Source organism: Budorcas taxicolor, chromosome 1 (genome assembly GCF_023091745.1).
Source record: "Budorcas taxicolor isolate Tak-1 chromosome 1, Takin1.1, whole genome shotgun sequence".
In the NCBI taxonomy this organism is placed as follows: Eukaryota; Metazoa; Chordata; class Mammalia; order Artiodactyla; family Bovidae; genus Budorcas; species Budorcas taxicolor.
The window spans coordinates 148,251,532-148,275,262 of record NC_068910.1 but is presented as its reverse complement, the minus strand read 5'-3'; the positions used below and the strand labels follow the sequence as shown (position 1 = coordinate 148,275,262).

At 39.9% G+C, this 23,731-nt stretch overlaps 2 protein-coding genes across 2 annotated transcripts in view; one reads left to right on the top strand and one right to left on the bottom strand.

Moving 5' to 3' along the window:
- Positions 1-23,731, bottom strand: part of MCF2L2 (MCF.2 cell line derived transforming sequence-like 2) — a 275,208-nt gene that overhangs the window by 91,265 nt on the left and 160,212 nt on the right. Inside the window, exon 16 of the mRNA XM_052642999.1 lies at positions 19,075-19,160. Within this exon, the coding sequence (XP_052498959.1) occupies positions 19,075-19,160 (86 nt within the window). The remainder of the gene's footprint in view (positions 1-19,074; positions 19,161-23,731) is intronic.
- B3GNT5 (UDP-GlcNAc:betaGal beta-1,3-N-acetylglucosaminyltransferase 5) lies at positions 12,239-13,384 on the top strand. The gene has a single exon (XM_052643012.1). It carries the CDS (start codon positions 12,239-12,241, stop codon positions 13,382-13,384), a length of 1,146 nt encoding a protein of 381 aa, XP_052498972.1.

The following is a 23,731-nucleotide window of genomic DNA, read 5'->3' as shown; positions in this document are numbered from 1 at the left end:
TCGGGCCTGCGGGCGGGCGTTTGGCGACCGCGACCCTGGGCCGAGCCGCCATCCAGATGCAGCAGGTAGGCTGGGGGGCCCGGAGCTCCGGGGCGGGGGGTAGGGTGAAGTTCCCCGGAGCCGGTCCCCATTCCTATGAGCTCCAGCTAGGCGGCCGCCGCGCCGCGATGCCGAAACCGGCCGGAGCGCGGGAGCCGGGAGGGGAACGCCGCGCCCTGCGGGCCTCGGTTTCCGGCTGTGGGGCCCCCAACCTTGCGCCCACACCTAGGCTGCAGGGGTGAATTCGGGTGGAGATCCTGCGTCGTGTTAGAAGTTGGGAAACCGCCAGACAGGGGAAGCTTTCAGTGAGTTACTGGCTGGGGTAATACAGACAAGGAAGTAGGCGGGCGGGATAACTGGGAAACGAGACCTCTTTCTAAGCGGGGAGGTCCTGGCCGCGCTTTCCTTTGACTTTGCCAAATTTTATTTTGCTTCCTGAAGTGACAGAGTCATTTGTTTACTCAGATGCCCCTTACGTAGATCCAGAGTAGCAACTTTTCATCCGATTCTGACTACACACCCTATATTTTTCGTTCCCAGGGTCGATTTTCATAGGTTATGGGTCATGTTAAAGGGACACCAACGTTGTACCGCTCGGTGGCTGGTGGCGGCTTGAAGGTCGTATTTAGGGTAATTCTCTAATGAAAGCACATACATTAGAACTGGTTTGTCCCTCTGTGCCTTTATTTTGGGAAACTTTTCCTGGTCCCTATGGGGGCAGGGAGAAGGATGTGAGAAGCTGAAACTGACCCAGAAAAGGAAGGTTGAAGGTAGTTGCATTAAGTGGTGGTGCTGAAAAGATCCTGTCCTGAACTTTCTGAAAGGGGGACTGGTTATAAGCACCTGAGGTTTTAACTTTCTCATAAGAAACTTACAGTGATTTTACATCTTGTCCCTGTGCAGGGGTGGGGCTTCTTTTTGAAGTCAACTTTTTCTTTTAAAAACAATAAATTCAATATCTGAAATGTTCCCATTAAATACATAAATGATTCTCCACTCTTCCGCTTTCTCTCTCTCTCCCATCTCCTCTCCCACAGGGACTCTCCATGAGTGTTTACTGAGCCCCTCTGAGGATGAAGGGGACTCAGTTTGACTAACCTCAGTCTCCAGGGGCTCACTGTGACACCTGAAGATGGGAATGAGTGTTATGACAGGGAGAGTTCAAGCTGCAGCTCAGAGAGGCTGTTTCTGAGGAATGAGAAATGAGGGATGGTTAGGAGGCATAGATGATACTGCACTAAATGTTCTGACCACACACATACTCATGCACAAACACAAATCATCAGAAGGTGGAGAAGAATTTTCAAAATTAACTGCAGGCTTTAGCTAAGGGAAAATGTCAACTTATATATTTCAATAAAATAGAGATAGAATTTCCCTTTTATAAAAGACTGATCCAAATGAGATTGTAAGAAAAGGAAATAACTTTCTAATTCTAAAATATAGAACAGCTTGAATAATAACTCATGGGTTTTGAAATGGGTCATCTTTTTAAATGGGTCACTTTGGCTAGAATCATTGCTCCCAGTGACTTTCAAATTGTTAGGGTAGAGTTCTTTCTGAGAACCAATTGCACTCTAATCTATATATCAGAACATAGGATGCTTAGAAAGAAACTAGGAGCAATTCAGAAGGAAACGTTGTCTTAAAGTAACAAAATGTATCGTTGTATATTTGGAACATTGTATATTCTCAACTGAATAAATTTTAGCTTTGCATTTTATGGCACATTATACTTTTTAGGGGAATACTTCCATAGCCATTATTTTATTTTCCATTATTGAAAATAAAATATTTTCCAATATTGAAATTTTCCAATATTGAAAATACTTCCATAGCCATTATTTTCCATTGTTGAATAATCTTGTGAGGAGAAATATACATTGAATCTATGTTCCAGAAATTGGGGAACAGCAAATTATTATAAGAGCTCAGCCATTAGATATAGAATTTCTACCAGCAAAGATTTAGCCCAAACAGTGTAAATCTAGAATTTTTTTTTTTTGCAGTTTGCATATATAAAAGAGATAGAAGAATTCATATTTAAAGATAAGCAACTCAATCAGGTGAGATGTAAACTCTGAAAAAGCAAAAGTGATTTCTTTACATTTAAATGCTAGAAATTCAGAGACACCAGTAACTTATTTTTAAGATTTATCTTCCATTGTGAAGATTATAACACTGGAAGTTTTTTTTTTTTTTAACAGAAAGGAATGTTCTAAGTCTGCAGGCAATAAGCTCCTTAAATTCTAAGTTCAGGGTACTATTACACAGCTTAAGATTCCCTGAAATTTCATATTTTATCTCTTTTATTCCTTTTCTACAACTCTTTGGACAACTTTTTGATTGTGGTCTAAGAAAAGTAAGTTAAAAAGTTGACTCAGGTTTCCTTCTTTATATTTTACAGGACCTTACAATCTTTTGGCTGTGTCATTTGAAGTGTGTTCTTAAGTGCTTGTGGGAACCATATTGTTCTTTCCTGTCAAGGATAATGGAAGACCATGTTCAATTAGGAATGATACCTTTGTTTCCAGTCACAATAGTGTCTGAGATGTCTTAATGTCTATTAGCAATCAGATCAGAACTTTGAAAAACTCATATCTAATAACAGTTTTTGAGGAGAATATTAAGAGTACCGCTGATCACTTTGAAAGGAAAATAACCCCTAAAGAATATCAGCCATCTATTAACTAAACCATCATGGTAAAGATGTATGAACAATTTCTAGAGAAAGGAAGTTAACATATATCGAACACTTGACCTAGACCACATTTTGTCAGTAGATCATCTAAAATGATCCTCAGAAAACACTGTTGGTACAAGGTTTAAAGACAAGTCAAGCTCATGTGACTAGTAAATGGGAGCACTAGGATAGAAATTATTTTTGTTCACCTTCGCACTTGATTTTTCTATTCTCTTGCGCACCTGCCCCCACCCCCCCGCCAGATTCCAGGTTGCACTGGAAGAATTTTTTACTCTGTTAGTGGGTCTACACTGGATGGATCTCTGAAGCCCTCTCAGCATCCTGCCTGTGGCCTACCACACAGTATGTGATAAATTAATACTTGTTGAATGACTTAAATGTAGGTATTACCTACTTTTAGGGCTGTACAACATATTATCTAGGACAGGGCAGGTGTTTAAATGGAAATTTACTTATTATAATAAATGTTGATCAACTGAGATGGAAATGTGATATATATGTGTATGTGTGTGTATCTTACGTTTTACACCATTATTTATTTTTTTGTTTTCTGAACCCACAATCAAATATTGCATTCAGAACAGGAAATATGTTGCCACTGGATAACAGGCCAAAGTGTATAGCTTATACAGCAGGTTTATATCAGGTTATATTGTCACTATATTTTGAAATCAGTATTTTTCATATTATAATTTAACCTCAGCTGTGTATGACTCCTGTCCTTTCATCTCATCCAATACTTATTCATTGAATACTTGCTTAAAATATCCTCTCTGAGTCATGTACATTTTACTCTCTTCTCCTTCCCTACTTACTTTTTTCTTTACTTCCTTCTACCACTTTGCGGGCTTTCCAGGTGGCCCTAGTGGTAAAGAACCCACCTGCCAATGCAGGAGATGTAAGAGATGAGGGTCTGATCCCTGGGTTGGGAGGATCGCCTGGAAGAGGGCACGGCAACCCACTCCAGTATTCTTGCCTGGAGAATCCTATGGGCAGAGGAGCCTGGCAGGCTGAGGTCCACAGGGTCGCACAAAGTAAGACATGACTGAAGCGACTTATTAGCACACATGTACCACTTTGAATCTCCTCCCTTAAATACTCCAATCTTCCATGTGCAGGAAAGACTTTTTGTACCCAAAGTGACTCAAACTGTCACTTTTGCCCATTGTCTGGTGCTACTGAGATCAAGGAGAGAAGGAGGGAAATGAGATAGAAGGTTGGGAAAAGGGTATGTTACAGAGAAAATGAAAACAAGTTCTGGTGAAATGCAGGTGGTAGCAAAACATAAATGATTCCAAACTTCAGACAGGGAAGCAAATCTTTTCCCTTCTAGGGTTGGTTCTTTTGGTTCTGCCCCACCAGCTTCTCTGTCCTTCCATCACACTAGGAGTACAGCAAGAGCAGGTCAGGAATTCAGGGACAGGGCTGTAAAGGACCATCTGCTTTTGAGCTGCAACAGGGTCTGGAATTCATGGAGGTTACAGGGTTAACACCATGTCTCGGTGCCTCCGTTTCTCCTTCTTGAAAAGGGGGAGATAACTTCTCCCTCATAGGTTGTTGTGAGACTGAGTTACTGTCTATGTAAAGCCTTCTGAACAGATCCTGGTGCACACTAAACATACCATGTTAGCAACTGTTGCTACACTAGGCATAAGGAGAAGTTTGTCCCTTAAGTAGGCAAGAACAAAACTGACAAAAATCATATTTATAAGAACTGGCAACCCTGTCAACTCAACAAATATGCCTCAAGAATGAACACAGAAGGCCAGGCTTAGAAAAGCAAGTGTGTGACCGCTCCGAGACTCTCTTTATATTTCAGCTCTTTTGTTTGTTTCAAATTCTGTATAATCAAACTGGTTATTGGGAAATGTTAGCAACCTTTAATATAATGCCTCTGAAATATGATACTCTATAATGTCTCTGTCACCAGTTTCCTTAGTGCTTATCTTTACCTGGAGCCTGTCTTTACTTGTTTGTTCATTTTGCATTTTCTTGTCTTTAGTTTTCCCACAACCAGCAAACAGAAATTGACAACCATGTTTAACTTATAAAGAAACATATAGCATAGTTTATGTAAGTGGAGAGCAATTTACTAGATTCACACTATACATTTTATAACCAACTTTTCCCACTGTCTCAGATCCATGCTTGCAGAGCTGGAATTTAAAGCCTTCAGACTAACAGTGGATCAAGAATTAACTCTAAAATGTATTCTTTGTGGAGGAATAACAATTCCACATGACTTTTAATCTTTGCCCAGAGCTTGAGCTTAAATTTCATAGCTAGTCACAGTCACATAAACACTTAAAGATAGCTGTTGCATGGAATGTGTCCTTTTTTTATAGCCTTATATTGAATACCCTTAAATTTGATTAAAGAATAAAATATAATTGAGAGAATATCTCATTTTTCCCACTTAAAATGTGAGTTGTACATTCACATTTCAGGTTGCCACCTTATTGAGCAAATAGAGAATTAGTGCTAAACAGTAACCAGTTGTGTTTCTTAGGACCAAATACTATTTTGCCAAGAAAAAAAATCTATGAAGATCAAATCATAGGCTTTCTGGTAAATTCAGGGCTTTTTATACCTGATTTCTTTAACATGGCAGTTTGGTTCCTGAGGATTATCCTACCTATGTTTAATAGGGAATAAATGATCAGAACAAGCCAGGAAAAAAAATACTTGGAATGTGAAACAAAATGTAACATAAAGATGAGAAAGAAAATGTTATCTTTCTTTCCTTTGAGTTATGTCTGGAAAGGAACCAAAAGTTATATCTCACATGAGACTTTAAGTCATGAAAACTTAAGCTTAAAAGTATCAAGTAGTGAGGCTTAAAAAAAAAAAATCTGTGACTTGCTGGAGGAGCAACATTATAGTCATATTTTTATCACTTTTAAATTTTGTGCCCCAAATGAGTGCTTCCCTCACCTCTCCCTAGCCTGGCCCCTGACGGTGGTCAGTGTGCTTTATAGAGGGAACGGAGTGGGCTGCCCAGCCAGGGGAATTCCTGAAGAGGAAGCACACATGGGATGAGATGGTGACAAGTGTGTGATGTCTTTTACTTTTTCTACGAGGTAGGAAGGGAAGTTGTCAGCTAAGAGTGAGCATGACACTTCCTAGGAAGAGGGGGGAAGATCCAGCATGGCTGGTGGAGAGCCTGGGAGAGGAAGCAGCTCCGTAACAAGTGGAGGCCAGTCACACTGCACTGAGCACTCTGCCCACAGCTGGATGTCGCCATGTGTGGTGGCGCTGTCTGCCTTCTGTGTTATGTTTCTCCAGCAGCCTGGTAGGCATTATAGGAAGATGGGAATGACCCAAGCTCTGGGGTTGCTGGGGTGGAAGGACAGGAGCCAGGGACAAGAGGGCAAAGGTGCCAGGTGACCCTGCATCTGAGACAGGGAGGTGGGTAGAAGAAGAGTCAGGAGAGGGCTGGATGGGCCAGGGGTGTTAGGGGGCAGGTAGGAGGTGGGCAGAGGATTCCAGATGAATGCTTAGAGGTTGTGGTTGAAGAGGGAGTGGACTAGAATTTGAAATTGCAGAATAATGCAGTTCTAAGTAAAGCCACATAAATGACTTTTCCTGCCAGTAAGTTGTCTTCAGTGTGTGGGAGGGAGTGTGAACAAACATCTACACCATAAAACAAGGGCTCCTTGGACTTCTGAGTGTCACGTGTCTTCTAGGTAAGATGTAGAAATACAGTTTCTCTAAGATTGGATGTTGTTAATGTATTACAATGGTGGTCTAAAATAGTGGTTAAGAAACAAATAGATGTTTCTTAATTAGAATCAAAAAACAAATAGACATTTTTGAATTCAAACCCACTGGCTTTCTCTAGTTAACATTACTCTGGTCTAGGTACAGTGCTGCTGCTTTTCCTGGAAGATGCCTTCCCCAACCCCACCCACGCCCAACCTTGAGAGCCCCCCTGTCTCCCAGCACAGCTCTCACTGTTGGCTCCAGGTCTGTCTTCCCACTTGAGCTCCATGACAGGCCTTGTCTGCCCTGCCTTCCGATTGTCTCTCTCGATCTTTGTTACCCCTCATCTTAACTTTCTGATGAACCAGCCCTTTAAAATAGTTTCTCTTTTCTTTGACTCCTCCATTTTCTCCTTTCCCTGAGTTGACGATTCCTCCAGGCCTTTGCTCAGCTCTTCTTCCTTGAGAGTTCACCCGTGTTCATGGCCCCCATTGTCTTTATAACTCAGGGCGCCCACTGGACTTCAGTGCTGTCTGCTTCCAGGCTCAGATTACCTGCTAGACTTACCTACTTGCTGTCTCTCTTAACATCTCCATCAACACAGCTTAAAAGCAAATGTGTTGCCACCTCATTCCTGACTCAGGAAACCAGTTTTCCCTCCTTTCAGTAATGCTTGAACCTAGATTTTTCTCCTCTCCTTTACTCCCTGTCCCAGGTCACTCATCACTTGCCACTGAGGCTTTTTTAAAAAAAATTATTTATTTTAATTGGAGGCTAATTACTTGACCATATTGTAGTGGTTTTTGCCATACACTGACATAAATCAGCCATGGGTGTACATGTGTTCCCCATCCTGAACCCCCTTCCCACCTCCCTCCCCATCCCATCCCTCTGGGTCAACCCAGTGCACCAGCCCTGAGCACCCTGTCTCATACATCAAACCTGGACTGGTGATCTGCTTCACATATGATAATATACATGTTTCAGTGCTATTCTCTCAGATCATCCCACCCTCGCCTTCTCCCACAGAGTCGAGAAGGTCATCTTCATCCTTTCCTTCCCTCCCTACCTCCACCATCCTAGACTAGACCCTTTTTATCTCATCTCACTTCAGTATGTGTATGCTCTGTTGCTCAGTCATGTCCAACTCTTTCGTGACCCCATGCACTGTAGCCCACCAGGCTCCTCTGTCCATGGGATTCTCCGGGCAAGAATACTGGACTGGGTAGCCATTCTCTTCTCCAGGGGATCTTCCCAACCCAGGGATCGAACCCCAGTCTCCTGCATTTCAGGAGGATTCTTTACAGGCTGAGCCACCAGGGAAGCCTGCCTGCTTCAGTACAAGGTCCTGATATTACCGAGGGTCTGATCTCTAGGAATCCTGCATCCTTCGTACCACTGCCAGATTTCTGCATAAAGCTTAATAAATATTGACAAGGGAGTTATCACTAAAAACAAAACGGACTTGCTGCCCTGGGCACTGCCTTCTCTGCCTTATTTTCAAGGTTCTCCATAAGTACACCCCAACCTCCCTGCTTTCAAATATCAATACAGGCCTGTTTCTCAAATATTTGCCATATTGTATTTCTTTCCTTTGTTGCCCGAAACTGCTTCCTTGTCCTTCTGCAACCACCTAAATCCTGATCATCCTAGGCCCTTGTGATCTAGCTGTCACTGATTTCTCCTCCCGGGGACACTCCTATTGTGCCTAGAGCAGGTATGACCCAGATTGGTGCTGACATACAGAGTGAACCCTACTGTGACATGCCTGCTGTTGTCCAGGGGAACTGTGTTTCCACATGCATGCTGTGAGTCTTGTTTCAACTAGATTGTTGGTGCTTTCAGAGCAGAGACCAGAAAATATTACCTCATGACTGCCACCATGCCCGGTGTATTTCTATAGCAAACACACACACACTTGTAGGATTAACTGAAACATTGGACACTGAAATTAACTGAAACAACATTGAGGTTGTTTAACTTGAAATTAAAATGCCAACCTCATCATCTTAACTAAAACTTCAAAATTTGCAACAGGTTCTGCATAATACTTCAGGATTACAAAAGTAAACTCAACAGAGAAATGAGTTGACAGCAGGAATGAAGTAGAAAAAAGTCAGGGTTCATTTTGGGAAACCTGTAGCCTCTAGATGCATTAATTGTTTTGTTTTCTGTTTATAATCAGAGAAATTTGAAGAGCTCTCTTGTGAAGAAATATTCTTGAGTGGTTGAGGGGCACAGCTCCCAGACTGAAAAGTATTTGGGGTGAGGTCTGCCACATTCTTTTCTGATATTCCTACTCAACTTCTTGACCACTCAAACTTCTTATTCTTCTGACTACTTCCTTTAGGAAAGAGAAAACTGAGGATATCTTTACCTTCCTCTTAATCCAGACAGAAGCAAACCCCAGTTATATTCCAAATATTTGCATATTTTCCCCTAAGCAGCTCTTTGTCCTGTTCTCTCATAGAGCCTTCCCTGTTTCATATTTTCAGCAGGCTCTGAAGTCATCTGTAATTTTTGTATTCCCTCAGTAACAATACTTTGATCTTTGCTCCCAGTTTACAGATTGAGTCACTAAAGCAGAGTGCAGTGAGGGGTGCCTGAGGTTATATAATAAACCTGGCCCCAAACTGGGTGGCCCTGATTTCGACAGTTGATTGGTCACCCAGTTGCACTGCGGGCACAAAGGAAGCTGCACCCACAGCATTCTGTTGTGGACGGTTGCTGAGCTCACATTCATTACTGGGATCGCTTTGTTTCCTGTTAGGTCCAGCATTTTCTTTCTCTAGGTCAGGCAGGCCTGTGGGCTTCACTGTAGCCCCCAGCCTAGCGCTGTGAATACAGAAGCTAGAAGATGTGCCTTAGAGAAGCTTCATGACAGTGTGAACCCAGAAGGGTGAGCCTTGATTGCCTGTGAATTGTCTCCATCAGCAACACCAGGGTTGGGACAACATTGTTTAGTTTTAACAGATGAATTTAGATCATGGAGGTGCTTTTGCTTTTGGTTGGAAAAAGCCGTCCTAATAACTAAGTTCACTTTGGAGGAGTGGGGGTGTTCTTTTGTTATTAGAGAAGCTGAGTTCTATGAATTCCCAGATGTTCCCCTCATCACATCAACACTCTTATCATCACATCAGGGAGATTTGGTTGTGACTGATGTAAACAGTGGCTCCAAAGTTCAAGCAGCTGTGGGTGGAGAAACTGTGTCTTAGAACTTCACACACTGTGCTGAGCCTAAAGAAGTAGTGTGGGTTGTTGGCTTCATGACTAGTTCTTTGTCATTTTTTCAGAAAACAGTTGTGACTCTTAGAGGCCAATTGGGAACAGTTGAACGAGTATGGGAAAATGAGGGAAATATATATGTAGTGGGGTGGAAGGGGACAAAACAAATGTTATGGGCTGGCTGTTTGGTGATAGATAGTGATAGAGTGTTGTGCTATAGTTGTTCTTATCCAGATGAGCAATAGACCCATTCATGGGAGAGAGACAAGGGCCTCTATGAGTCCAGGGTGCAAGTGGGTGCTGGCAGAGTTGGGCAGGTAGGCTGATTGTCTAACAAGAAGCTCCGGCTTGTAGACAACTGTGAATAGGTGCAAAGCAAAGCTGCCCTTGGAACAGAGTAAGTGAAGCTGCTCAGAAATGGGAAGCTAGTTTTGCCTGTGGTTCCAAAGGTTACTCTTTTTGTTTCCTTCCGGAGATCTCTTGGAATAGAAACAGCAGATTAGTTTCAATTAAGGTTTTTCTTAGAATTCTTAAACACTTAAGCTGTGTTAAAATCTGCCTATCTCTGTTACTTTGCATGAAGCCTCCAGTTCCTTCTGTGTGTATTGTGGGAGGGGCAGAAGGCTGGGCCTTCAGAGGTGGGGCTTATCTAAGAGAGCGCAGTTAAGACTGAGAGGAAGTGCCCCTCCCCCACTCCACCTCCCCAATGAAAGCAGTTTTGCAAAGTGTAAGCAGATGCCACCATCAGAAACGGATGTTTCTTACTATCTCTCACCCTTGTTATAGTTCAGTCACTGAGTCATGTCTGATTGTTTGCAACCCCATGCACTGCAGCCCGCTAGGCTTCCCTTGTCCTTCACTATCTCCCAGAGTTTTCTCAAACTCATGTCCATTGAATTGGTGATGCCATTCAACCATCTTGTCCTCTGTCGTCCCCTTCTGCTCCTACCTTCAATGTTTCCCAGCGTCAGTCTTTTCCAATGAGTCAGCTTTTCGCATCAGGGGGATTTTTGAAGCTTCAGCTTCAGTCCTTCAGTATCAGTATTGGAGCTTCAGCATCAGTCCTTCCAATGAATATTCAGGGTTGATTTCCTTTAGGATTGACTGTTTTGATCTCCTTTCAGTCCAAGGGACGCCCAAAAGTCTTCTTTCGTCCTACCCTAGAGCATTCATTCAGTCCGCCATGACCACCCAAACCAAGGGGCAAATTACCAATATTGATCTAGCCCTTATAGCAGTATTCCTCACTTTTTTGCATTTTACTTTACAACAGAAATGCATTTTACTTTACAACCCTGAAGGTATTTACACACAAAACTTAAAATTTCACAAAATGATACCTAACTACTTTCAATGCACTCTGCCATTCTCTATTATGCTCTTCCTTTTTCTTTCTTTTTCTTTTTTAAAGCTTTTGTGGATTCCTAAGTGGTGCTAGCAATTAAAAAATCTATACCCTTAGGGATAAAAGTTTACCTGTGCTGATCTCTGAATTATCACTAAGGCTTGGTTCTGATCTCCTGTCCTCCTTGGGCTTTTTGCAAGCCTAACTTGTGCAGTTATCACCCTCGTGTAGAGTTACCTTGGGTGATGGGAAATACAGCTGGGTGTGAAAGGCCCCACCACCCAGGTTAGGCCAGTACTGCCTGGTGCTCTCAGTGTATGCAGTTATTTTTGAACATGTTAAATTCAAGGTGCCTGTGGAGTTTCCAGAAGGAAAAGAACAGAAACAAGATGACTGTACAGAAATGCCACTTTGGTTAGAGAGTTGGGACTATGCTTTTGAGAAGCATATCTCAACTTCTTGATTATGAATCTTGGTTTGAAAAAAAAATATTACTCCTATTTCTGCCTTGTCTGGGGCAAGCTTTAATGTATTTTTACTATTATGAACTTTCGTTTCATTGAGTATTGTTCCTTGAACTATATAGCTGCTTTCATTGTGACTATATTTCAAGTCAATATATTCATGGACATACCCATTTAAGAAACTTGAACTTTAGGTGACAGACATTTTGGAGATTTTCTTCCTAGGCTTGAGAAGAGAAAAGGGTCTTTGTATTCTGAATGAGAAGAAGGTAGAGGGTGGTTCTTTCCCTTTCCTTGGATTCCCCTGAAAAAATAAACAGCTGTATGCGTCTACTCAACACCAGCTGCCCCATCACATTTTATCCAGATCAGTCAGGTTACATATTGTTTTTAAGGATTCTTTCTGGTAACTCAGTAATCCATTCACTTGTAATTTTTTTCTCTTCCTGACTCTAATAGGTTGCACTTAACTTGCACAAAAAGGACTACACAGAATAGCTGCTTAAGGCCAATCCTTGAACTTAATGAAGGATGTCAGAGTGGGAGCATTCTGATGTGCCAGCGTCATTCTGCAGTGTGTTCCGTTCTTTTGCGGTCTCCGAAAAAAATGGTATTAAAAGAAAATATTTTATGAAATAAGGAGCTCCTTTTACATTTTTAATGACCAACATGGACATCTGTTCTACAGAATACACAGTCCTATGGTTTTGAAGAAGCGAGCACTTGTTTATAACTGACCCTAAATAAAAACAGACCTGGATGGACGTCAGAATGTTTGTTAGTGGCAGGAGAGTAAAAAAATGGCAGTTTATTCAGTTATTTGCCACTTGTTTTGTACTAAGCCTGATGTTCTTCTGGATATCGATCGATAATCACATCGTGAGCCATATGAAGTCCTACTCTTACAGATACCTCATAAATAGCTACAATTTTGTGAATGACAGCCTGTCTCTTAAGCGCAGCGAGGAGGGGGTTCCTCGTTACCAGTACTTGATTAACCATGAGGATAAGTGTCAAGCGCAAGATGTCCTGCTCTTACTGTTTGTAAAGACTGCGCCTGAAAATTACAATCGCCGTTCTGCCATTAGGAAAACATGGGGCAATGAAAAGTATGTTTGCTCTCAACTTAACGCCAACATCAAAACTCTGTTTGTCTTAGGAACACCTTCTGACCCACTGACAAGAGAAAGACTTCAGAGAAGGCTCGTTTGGGAAGATCAGATGTACAGTGATATAATTCAGCAAGACTTTGCTGATTCTTTCTATAATCTTACTCTTAAATTTCTTCTCCAGTTCAGTTGGGCAAATCGCTTTTGTCCACATGCCAAATTCCTCATGACTGCTGATGACGACATATTTATTCACATGCCAAATCTTATTGAATACCTTCAAAGTTTAGAACAAATTGGTGTTCAAGACTTTTGGATTGGTCGTGTTCACCGTGGTGCTCCTCCCGTTAGAGACAAACGCAGCAAATACTATGTTTCTTATGAAATGTACCAGTGGCCGGCTTACCCTGACTATACCGCTGGAGCCGCCTACGTGATCTCTGGTGATGTGGCTGCCAAAGTCTATGAGGCATCACAGACACTTAACTCTAGCCTTTACATAGACGATGTGTTCATGGGCCTCTGTGCCAACAAAATAGGGATAGTACCACAATACCATGTGTTTTTTTCTGGGGAAGGTAAAACCCCTTACCATCCTTGCATCTATGAAAAAATGATGACATCTCATGGGCATGTAGAAGACCTTCAGGACCTCTGGACGGATGCCACAGACCCAAAAGTAAAAACAATTTCAAAAGGTTTCTTTGGTCAGATGTACTGCAGAATAATTAAGATAGTTCTCCTTTGCAAACTGACCTATGTGGATACATATCCCTGTAGGGCTGCCTTTGCCTAATAGTACTTGAATGTTGTATTTTATCACTGTCACTGAGCCAAACCTGGATAAAGAAACTTTTAAATGTTTGTCTATACCATAAGTGAAATGAATATGAAGAACAAAGGAATATTTTGAAAGCCCAGTCTATCAGAATGTTTCTTTGATTCTAGAAGCCCTTCAATATAACTTACCTACTTCATTGCCTAAATTCATTTCAAGGAATTTAGATTTAGACAAGGTTCATATGAAAACAAAACTAAAGGGAATTTCAAGTTATCAGTACCATGTGTATATTGGAGGAGTAGAAAAGTTATTAAGGTGCCTAGGTGTTAGGATAACTGCTTTTGGAAAATACCAAGTAAATGTATAGCATAACATTTCAAAGAAATGGATATGTTGCTGAACCAGGTACTTATTAAAGAGCACTTGAGGGAGTTGGTGGGGGCAAGGGAGGATTGGCATGGAAGAAAGTACATGAACCTGGTCAAAGAAAGTTTCCTCTTCTTCAGAGGAGACTTAGGAGAAGATACACAATTTCTTTATAAATCACCAAATCATTTACTGTCACATTCATGTAGCTGTTTTACCTGGACAGTATTGGAGTCATTTTAAATATATTTATATATTTTTTCAAAGTTTAATGTGAAATTTGAGAAGTCATTAGCTCTATCCTAACTAGTACTTTATTATGTTTTTTTTTTTATTATTATTAGACAATGACACAAAACCTGGACAGTGTCTTACTCAGAGGGTCCTTTGCTAGAGATAAATCATTGTTAATTCAGATAGGTTGATTTTATCAATAATTTAATGAAATTTCAACTGGTTTTAAAATATTCAGTATCAGTCTGTTTTTAAGGCAGCTATTTGAATGTAGTTTACATAAAGGAATATAATAATGGAGAAGAATTCAAAAAGAAAGATAGAACATTATGAGACTCTTTTCTCCATAATTTATAAAATAAAAGTTTTAATGTCTAAATTGTATTAATTACTAAAATCAGCCCACCCCTCTCCAACAGGGTCTCATAAACCAGTTGGTTTTGAGTTTAGCTGTTAAAACTGAGAGTATTAAACATCAAAACTGTAGTAGCTAAAAAAATGTATTCTTTCATCAAAATGACTATCAGAGGTGATATTCAACTTCTAAATATGTCAGAATGAAAGTGATAGAAAAGTCACCTGAATGAAGTTTAAAACATTTGTAAAGCTGTATGTTCCTTGTAATAAAAGAGATGTGGCTGAGATCCAATATCGGAAGTTAGATTTATTTTACATGGCAGGATGAAAATGTGGCTATGATACAAACAACCTCTCCTCACTATAGAAAGAACTAGGTGAGGTCTGTTGTTAGGGGGATTATATGAAAGGCAAAATAATGACTTCAGCAAAAGCAGTTAAACTGATTATAAACCCTTTGTCTGCAAAGGTGAGTGTTAGGGAAAACTAAGATGTATCACTTGAAGTGATGACATCTGAAACACACAAAAAAACTAAAAAAGAATTCTCAGTATACATAACTGGATGATGATGATATATAAATATATATATATATACACACATATATATATATATATATAATTTGTTGCAGGTAGCTTTTCATTGTTTACAGAAACTTTTTTGTTAATTTTTTCTATTTTGAAAATCAAAGCTTGTTTACATTGATTGTTCAGATAATTTAGTATTTTTAACTCATGTCAAACATTCTGGTTTGTAGTTACTTTCAGAGTAGATTCAGAGTTTTTAGATCATTACAATTTAAATTTTCTGACCAATTTTAAAAACTGTAGAGAACAAAAGCGCATTTTGGCAAAGCAGGTTTGTAATTAATTTTTATTAGTTGATCCTTTAATACCATTTGTCCCTTTGGTCATATATATGCCCTGTGTATCTATACTTGTAACTGTTTAAATTTGCTATTGGTTGAGAACATCCGTGTCTCTGCCCATCAAAATGATCTTGTTTACATCAATACTTCTGTGAAACAGTTATTTATTTGTGAAAGAGCTCCCTTCAGTTGTGTTCATCTTTTATTTTTCCTTGACACAGAATGAAACATTTAAATTTAGAGGAAATATGAAGGCACTTCCTTTTTTTAATAAGGAAATTGCTAGATACTTCCTTCATCAGACTTAAAGTACTGAGAAGAATAATTGTAAATAAAGGATTCCAACCTTTTAAAAAGGAAGGAAAAAAAAACTTTTTGGTGCTCCAGTGCAAGGCTATCTTTAAAAGTCATCAATAAAGGGAAAATAAACTTTCAGGCTGGATGGTCAATTGATGGTTATATACAGTATTATTGCTAAACACTTTTTACCTCTTGGTTGGCTTGCATCTATTTTCCATATTATTAATTTTATACCAAAATGTTATTTATATTATTTGAATTTTGCTCTTATATGGCAAAATAATTAGAGGGTTTTTAAAAATAAATCTATGATTTCCAATAAACAACTTGAAAATTGTCAACAGATGTGTATTTTCACAAAGGCTTTTAAACTCCTGGGTGAACACTATTTGTTTATGTCATCAACTGGTTCTGTTTAATGTCAGAGAGGCCTGTAATACGTGTTCTTAATCCTATTTCCTGTTCAGACTTGCTGCTGTGCCCAGGATAGAGGATTGCTGTGTTCTCTGCATTGTGGAGCCATCTAAAGTGCTTCTTTTGTTTGTTGAAAGGTTTATTCTGGAATGTCTAAGTGCGGGAAGTCTTCTCTCCTAATAGACTGTTCAGGAAAAGATGAAATAAGAACTATAGCCGTAGTGCCTTAAGACACCATTTTCCTTTTATTTGGTGTCATTAACTAGCCAAACGTTGATTCAAATTTAGCCCTAGTCTCTTAACATTAGGGATGTTCTTAGGCCTGCTCTGCAGCGTTTGGTGTTTCAGTAGATTTGTACATAGTATGTGATCATCTGCTTTGCACCTGATTCTTTCTTGATTCTTTATCATACTAGATGGTGTGGTTCAATATATATTTTTAAAACTCAGAAGCATCTGAATTATTTGGTTGCAGCAGAACTTTTCACTTGTGAGGCATGGCTGGGGTGTTTGTAGTTGGGACTAAAATGATAATTATGAGGAAGAGTTGAGTTGACCTGTATTTGGGACTTTAATTGAATACCACAGCTACAATGAGAATTAGAACAGAGAACTAGTGATATACAGGGTTATTCGTTCTTCTGTAATAATGAGAGAAATGTTAGATGTCTCCGTAACTATGTTTATCCTGCAGTGGGACTAGCCTCAGCTTTCATTATGATGTTACTCTGCTCCAGAACTCAAAGGCTCCTTACTGCCTCCAGCATCAAATCCAATCTCTTCTACCTGGTTTTCAAGGTTCTATCTAATCTTCTCTTCCTCCTTCACTCCTTGTAGCCACCATTACCCATTACAGATTTCACTCATGACCAACCTTACCTTGCATAAACTGGTTTCCCTTTTCAGGAACACTTTCTCCTGAAGCTGTTGAAATCTTATATCTACAACCCCAATTCTGATCTTCCATGAAGCATCTCCTCCCCTCCCTCTAAAATATATACTGAATCACATATATTATTGTGCTACCTAGGAATCATTTCATGTGTTTTTTCCCTAGCTAAAATGTAAGTTCTGAAGTTAGGGACTATGCCCAGTATTATCACAAAATGCTTAAAATCATTACTTTTTCCAAATATAATAAAGTAATGTTATTCTGGCAAGCCACCCAAATGTGAAAAGAGATTAATTATTCAGAACCCTTAATGGACATTGTTATAACATTTTACCTGTACTACTTAAAAGTTTATAATTTATTCAACAAAATCTGAATGCTTACTATATGCCAAGCATATACCTATCCAACTGTAGCCCAACAAATTTATATTAGTTATACATTAAAAACTCAAAACTGTAAAATCAAAAGTAAAAAAGGAAATACAGATTAAATTGTTACAGCAAAGGTGTGATCTTATAGTAGTTATTCAAAGCTTCTGGGAGGATAAAATGAGTAATCTTACAGTTTCTCCTATCTCCTGCTCAATCCACTAGCTAATTTGGCCTGTTCTCAAAATTCTTTTGTAAGAATCTTAGATATTTTTGTTTCATTAAATGCTGTAACTTTTCCTATTTGTATTTCTCATTGGAAGTATGATTTAATCATTGCTTTGCGGCACAGTTGGTAGAGAATCTGCCTGAAATGCAGGAAACCTGGTTCAATCCCTGGGTTGGAAAGATCCCCTAAAGAAGGAAATGGCAACCCACTCCAGTATTCTTGCCTGGAGAATCCCATGGGTAGAGGAGCCTAGGGGGCTACAGTCCATGGGGTGGCAAAGAGCTGGACATGACTTAGTGATTAAACCACTACTATAAATTAATATAATAATTCACCAATTAACTTAGAGCATTCACTATAAGACAAACTATAATGATAAAAGTAAATGTGGTTGTAGTAATAGAGAAGTCCCCAATGGTATCCTGTCAATTAAGGAAAACAACAGAACACATTGCCAAGTGGTTCATCTCAGATACAGCCCAACCTAACACACTTTCAGATATGCTGAATTGCACCTTTTACTATAACTCAAAGGTATATTTCAACCAGTAAGAGCCCACATGTTTCCTTGAATAGTTTAAAGGGAAAGAATAGCAAGTAGTCTAATTAAACTAATATTAGCTTTAATCAAGAGGCGAGTTCCGAAAGATATCTGTTCATTGCATTACAAGCATATTTATGGAGGCCTGCTAAGAGCCAAACATGGTAGACTCTGGGCAATAAAAGCAGCTCATAAGGGAGTTTATGCGTCAAATGGTGTCAGAAAAACATGACAAATGCTAGATTAGAGGTAATGAGGATTCTGAGTATAAAGACTTTTAAAAAGTGAGTTTCTTCTCATGCTTTTGGTCTTCAGTTCAGTTCAGTTGCTCAGTCATGTCAAACTCTTTGCGACCCCATGGACTGCAGCAAGCCAGACTTCCCTGTCAATCACCAACTCCTGGAGCCGACTCAAACTCATGTGCATAGAGTCGGTGATGCCATCCAACCATCTCATCCTTTTTGTTAACTGCCACAATTTAGGCTTTCTGATCAAGAGAGCATTCATATGCATGCAGACACCTTTCTGTAGGCCAAAAATAGCATCTGTGCTGCTGTCTAGTCATTCAATTGTGTCGACTCTTTTGTGTCAGTACAATCAATACCCCTAGACTGTACTCTGCCAGGCTCCTCTGTCCATGACATTTTCCAGGAAAGAATACTGGAGTGGATAGCCATTTCCTTCTCCAGGGGGTCTTCCTGACCCAGGGATAAAACCTGCATCTCCTGCACTGCGAGGCAGATTCTTTGCCACGGAGCCACTATGGAAGCCCCCCAAATAGCATTACATTTGTATAAATTGTATCTCTGGGGAACCTATATCCTTTAAATGCTTTAAAATCAATAATTCATATTGGGAATAACTTCATTTACAATTTTCTTGATAATCAGTGTTTTTAAAAAGCCTTTGAAGATGCCGTTTTTCATCTCCTGCTTGTTGCTTTTATGAAATTCATGAATTTTCTTCATGGGTAAATAATGAAGGTTAGTTAATATACAGAATAAATATGTGAATTTATCTAGGAAAGATTAGTTATGAGATTTAAAAGCGAGTATATCCCACCTTCCTCCCCCCACCACACTCACCCCTTTAAAGGGTTAAAATGACTTCTGCAAAGGGATGTGCAATCTTACCTGCTGGGAGAAAGATTTTTGGAACTGTCAGGTTGCTCTGGCTCAGGGTTGTCCACATCATAACTGCTTTCAAGTATTTCTTCATTCTAAAGTGAAAGAAATTTTGGTAAGATCATCTATTTGTTTGGGGAGGAGGGCTCTTACCTATATTTTTCTATTCCCAAATGTCTTCTATTTCTTTGGTAAGAAATCAAGGTCTGGAGAAGTTGTGACCTGCTCAAGCTTAGAAAGACAGCTAAAGGCAGAGATAAGTCTAGGGTCCACTTTTCACAGGCTGGTAATCACAAGTCTGTTCTATCACACTGCCTTCTTGGGCAGTGCAGAGTGGTCACCAATGTAGCTGGTAAAGCCAGCTGATAGTTGGAAGTCCTGCTCCACTATGAGCCACCTCTAAGACCTTGGGCAAATTCACTGAATCTCTTGATTTCCTCCCCTAGAACATGGACCCCATGCAACTGCCTGCCTTGGCCAGGCACAATAATAACCACTTGCATGAGCTGTCTGACAACAGAAGGTCCTGATAAGGAACAAAGTGCTGCTTCCGAGAGAATTTGAGAGGGGCCAAAAGGAAGGAGGAGGTGCCAGTCCATAATATGTCCTGCCAACCTCCCAGAAACCCTTATGCTGGGGTACATCTTAGCTGAGAAATGTCTGTGCCACCAGGAAGGACCTTGAGTCAGACTAAATATCGGCTAAGCAAGATGACTGGCCAGAGAGAGCCCAGAAAGGTAACCCCCTTACCATAAAACCTGAGAGTCATGTGGCAGGTTTCCCTGGCTTTGTTTCCCCTGCTACTCTCCACTCAAGCGCCTTCCCAAAAAGCTCTCTTGCTCTGTCAGTACATGCGTCTCCTCGGACAATTCATTTCTGAGTATTAGAGCCAACTCTTGGGCCCTGTAAGTGTGGGGGCTGGTTCCCCTTCTGGTAACAGCACTGTCTGCCACATAGGGTTGTGGATCTTTTTCAGAATAACACTGGGCATTTAATTCTCAAGAAGAAACAAGACCACTACTGAATTTACTTTCAAAAAAATATAATTTTAACAAGGACGTGAATTTGTGTATCATACTGATAGCGACGGGAGTATTATAATAAAGGTATTAACCAATAATGAGCAAGTAAATAATTAGCCAGCATTTGAGTTCTTCCTGCCTGCTAGGTTCTGTTTAAATGAGTTATTTTATACTGTCACAAAAGAGAGTAGAGATTTAGAAGGGGCCCTCTTGCAAAAGTATCGTTAAGGGAAATTTAATGAATAAACATAAAGATTCCTTGTAATTTGAGCTAAAAGTTGAAGGATGAGCTTTGCCCAGTCTCAGATGAACTAACTTGCAGAACAGGTCAGAGTGACAGGCTGCTCAGATAGATGTAGACAATGCAAGAGAATCCTCTATTTGGATTAGCAGAGAGCAGTCAAGTTAAGGTTGTATTATTATCCACAATGCAGACCACAGAAACAGCAATTTAAAAATGTTCAGTGTATGAAAGAAAACCAAGGATTTTCTATCCTTTTATAGATATCTTCCCAAAGTGAAGTGAAGTGAAGTGAAGTCGCTCAGTCATGTCCGACTCTTTGCGACCCCATGAACTATAGCCCACCAGGCTCCTCCGTCCATGGGATTCTGCAGGCAAGAATACTGGAGTGGGTTACCATTTCCTTCTCCAGGGGATCTTCCCGACCCAGGGATCGAACCCGGGTCTCCCGCATTGGAGGCAGATTCTTTAACCTCTGAGCCACCAGGGAAGCCCAAACCTGGTATCATATCCAGAAAGCAGGCTAACAAATAAAGGATTTGAGATACTAGCTTTGCTAATTTAGCTCTAAAATATAAGAACAATCTTCCATTCAGGTTCATATTTTTTCTTTTAGTATAGGGTATCATTTCAATGAGAATCTAAATTTTTAGTTCCGTCTTACATATGTTTGACCAGAGACTAGAATTTATTTTTCATTTCAATCATATACAGAAGTAAATACCAGTCCTTGGCTTCAAACCAATCTAGGTATTTTTACCACACTATCAAAGCTCTTTCTTCACATTTTCTATGTAATGTTGAGCTAATTACTATGGCAGTTAATGTTACACTGCATCCCTTTCTAGTTCCTCCTCTGTGATGCTACCACAACAAAAACACCCACTAGACTCTGCGCTCCAGCCTTATTCACCTTTGAATCCACAACATGCAATACCTTCAGAAAGAGTAGCTATCATTATTAACAAAACTCCCTCTCACTGTAAAACTCGCTTATACTTGTGAAATGAACTGTGCTCTTCCTAACTCTAGTGATCTATTGTTACTATAGTGGATTGTAGAGTCTCTTATTTCATGACAACCTATTATAGATGGAAAAATAACAGTGACTCAAGGTGCAGGTCGGAAATTTGTCATCTTTTATACAGAATGATAATGCCCCTCTAATTTACAGACTGTCATGTACGAAGAGGACTTCACAGGGTTGCTGAAATGCCTGGATATGGACTTGGTGTGTCAACCTATGTTCTTATGGCCACATGTCAGACAGTTGGTGTTAGGGTGGAGAGAGAGTCCTCTGTCAATCAAGGTTGATGGAATACAACACCCATGTTTTTGAGGATATATGGGAAGGACCCACAGCAGATCTGGGGACTCTTTTAATGACAGCCTACAGTTACCTGCACTATATACCAGTGTTTTGCTAAGGTTTAGATGGATTAGTTTTGGTGCAGTGGCTTTCAAAATCTGACCACAGTCCACAGGAAAAATGTTTACATAATAACACTTACACACATATATTGTGATTTATAGTTGAGAAATTGATATTTGGTTTTCATTCTATTTCTGGCACAGAGCTCCTAAAATTTCCTGTGTTAAGAGTGTCTTGATATTTATAACAAATCCCTTTCAACCACACTTGGGTTTATGTTAATGAGGTAACTTATAGGAAGCACCTAGCCAGTTTCTCAGAAGCACAGGTGACAACTGGTGTTTGCCTTTGGCCTCTGAAGAGGCTTGGGAGTAGTCTTAATAAGGATGAGTCCTCATTGTTTGGAATCTGATGCTGTCTCCAGGTAGACTGTGTAGAACTGAGTTAATTGTTTGGTGGCATTGGAAAAAACATACAACAGATATACATGTAACTGAAAAATGTTTGTGTGATTTTGTGATTGGATATATTCTATTTTAAATTCTATCCCATTCCACTCTATTCTTTTAATTTATTTATAAATGCTAGTAAACCCACCTGAGTTCACTGTTTCCACTGTGACCTATAATTTCAAAATCTCTTCAAGAGTGAAAACTGAGTGAAAAACATACAAACTGAAGCATGAGAGGTAAATCTGGGTGGGAATTCCCAGCTTATTTTTTTTTAAAGTGGCCTTGGGTAGCACCTTACTTCTCTATGAGTAAAATAGGTGTAATAACATCTATATCAGAAGGTTATTGTGATTGTTGTTCTTCAGTCGCTCAGTCAGGTCCAACTCTGTGACCCCATGGATGGCAGCAGGCCAGGCTTCCCTGTCCTTCACTATCTCCTGGAGTTTGCCCAACCTCATGTCCATTGAGTCAATGATATCATTCAACCATCTCATCCTCTGTCGCCCCCTTCTCCTCCTGCCTTCAATTTTTCCTAGCATTAGGGTCTTTTCCAGTGACTTAGCTCTTTATAGCCAAAGTATTGCAGCTTCAGCCTTAGCATCAGTCTTTCCAATGAATATTCAGGGTTGATTTCCTTTAGGATTGACTGATTTGATCTCCTTGCTGTCCAAGGGATTCTCAAGAGTTTTCTCCAGCACGATTCAAAAGCATCAATTGTTTGGTGCTCAGCCTCCTTCATGATCCAACTCTCACATCCATACATGACTACTGGAAAAACCATAGTTTTGACTATATGGACTTTTGTTGGCAAATATTAAAATACTTAGCACAAAGGTAAAGCATAATAAATGGCATTTATGGTTGGTTCTTTAATATCTACTGGGTGGAGATTATAATAGGCAATTATGTAATGCACTCAGCATGCTGATCTTCAGTAATTGCTGAGCAGTTGCTACCTGCTCATGTATAATAGAGCCCCCACATTTGTCAGTAGCTGGGAGATGTTGGCCATGTCACTTAATCTTCCTGGGTATCCATTTTCTTCTGTGTAAAATGAGGGAGGTGAGTAATTTGGCAATTAAATGTTCCTCTGTTTATAATATAAAATATCAACATAGGTGTTATTGCTTCCAATTTTGAGATGAAAGCTAACCTACAGCTAGAGTACTTTTGGGAAACTTTTGAATTAAGCTTCCTGAAAGCCCTATGAGGAGGAGAACATATACAAATAAATGCTTGCTTTCAAATATTGGTCCTTTGATTCAAATAATGAGCCAAGAAAACTGACCACAGACCAACCCATTAATTGTTGCTTTATTTCTCTGTTAGGGTTTCCTTACAAGCCTCACTGAATGAATTATAAAATGAGGTGATTTGAAAGCAGAACAAGTTTCTTGTGAAATCATATCCTGTTTTCCTTCAGTCACCCTGACTTGGAAATACCCCAGGGCATCCCAAAGAAGGGATTTTCTCAGTCAACTGGTGCTGTAAAAGGGAACCAACGAATAAACTACTCCTTTGGGAGGCCCACCAGGTGGGGAACCCCCTCCTATTGTGTATTCATTGAGGCAGGCAGGCT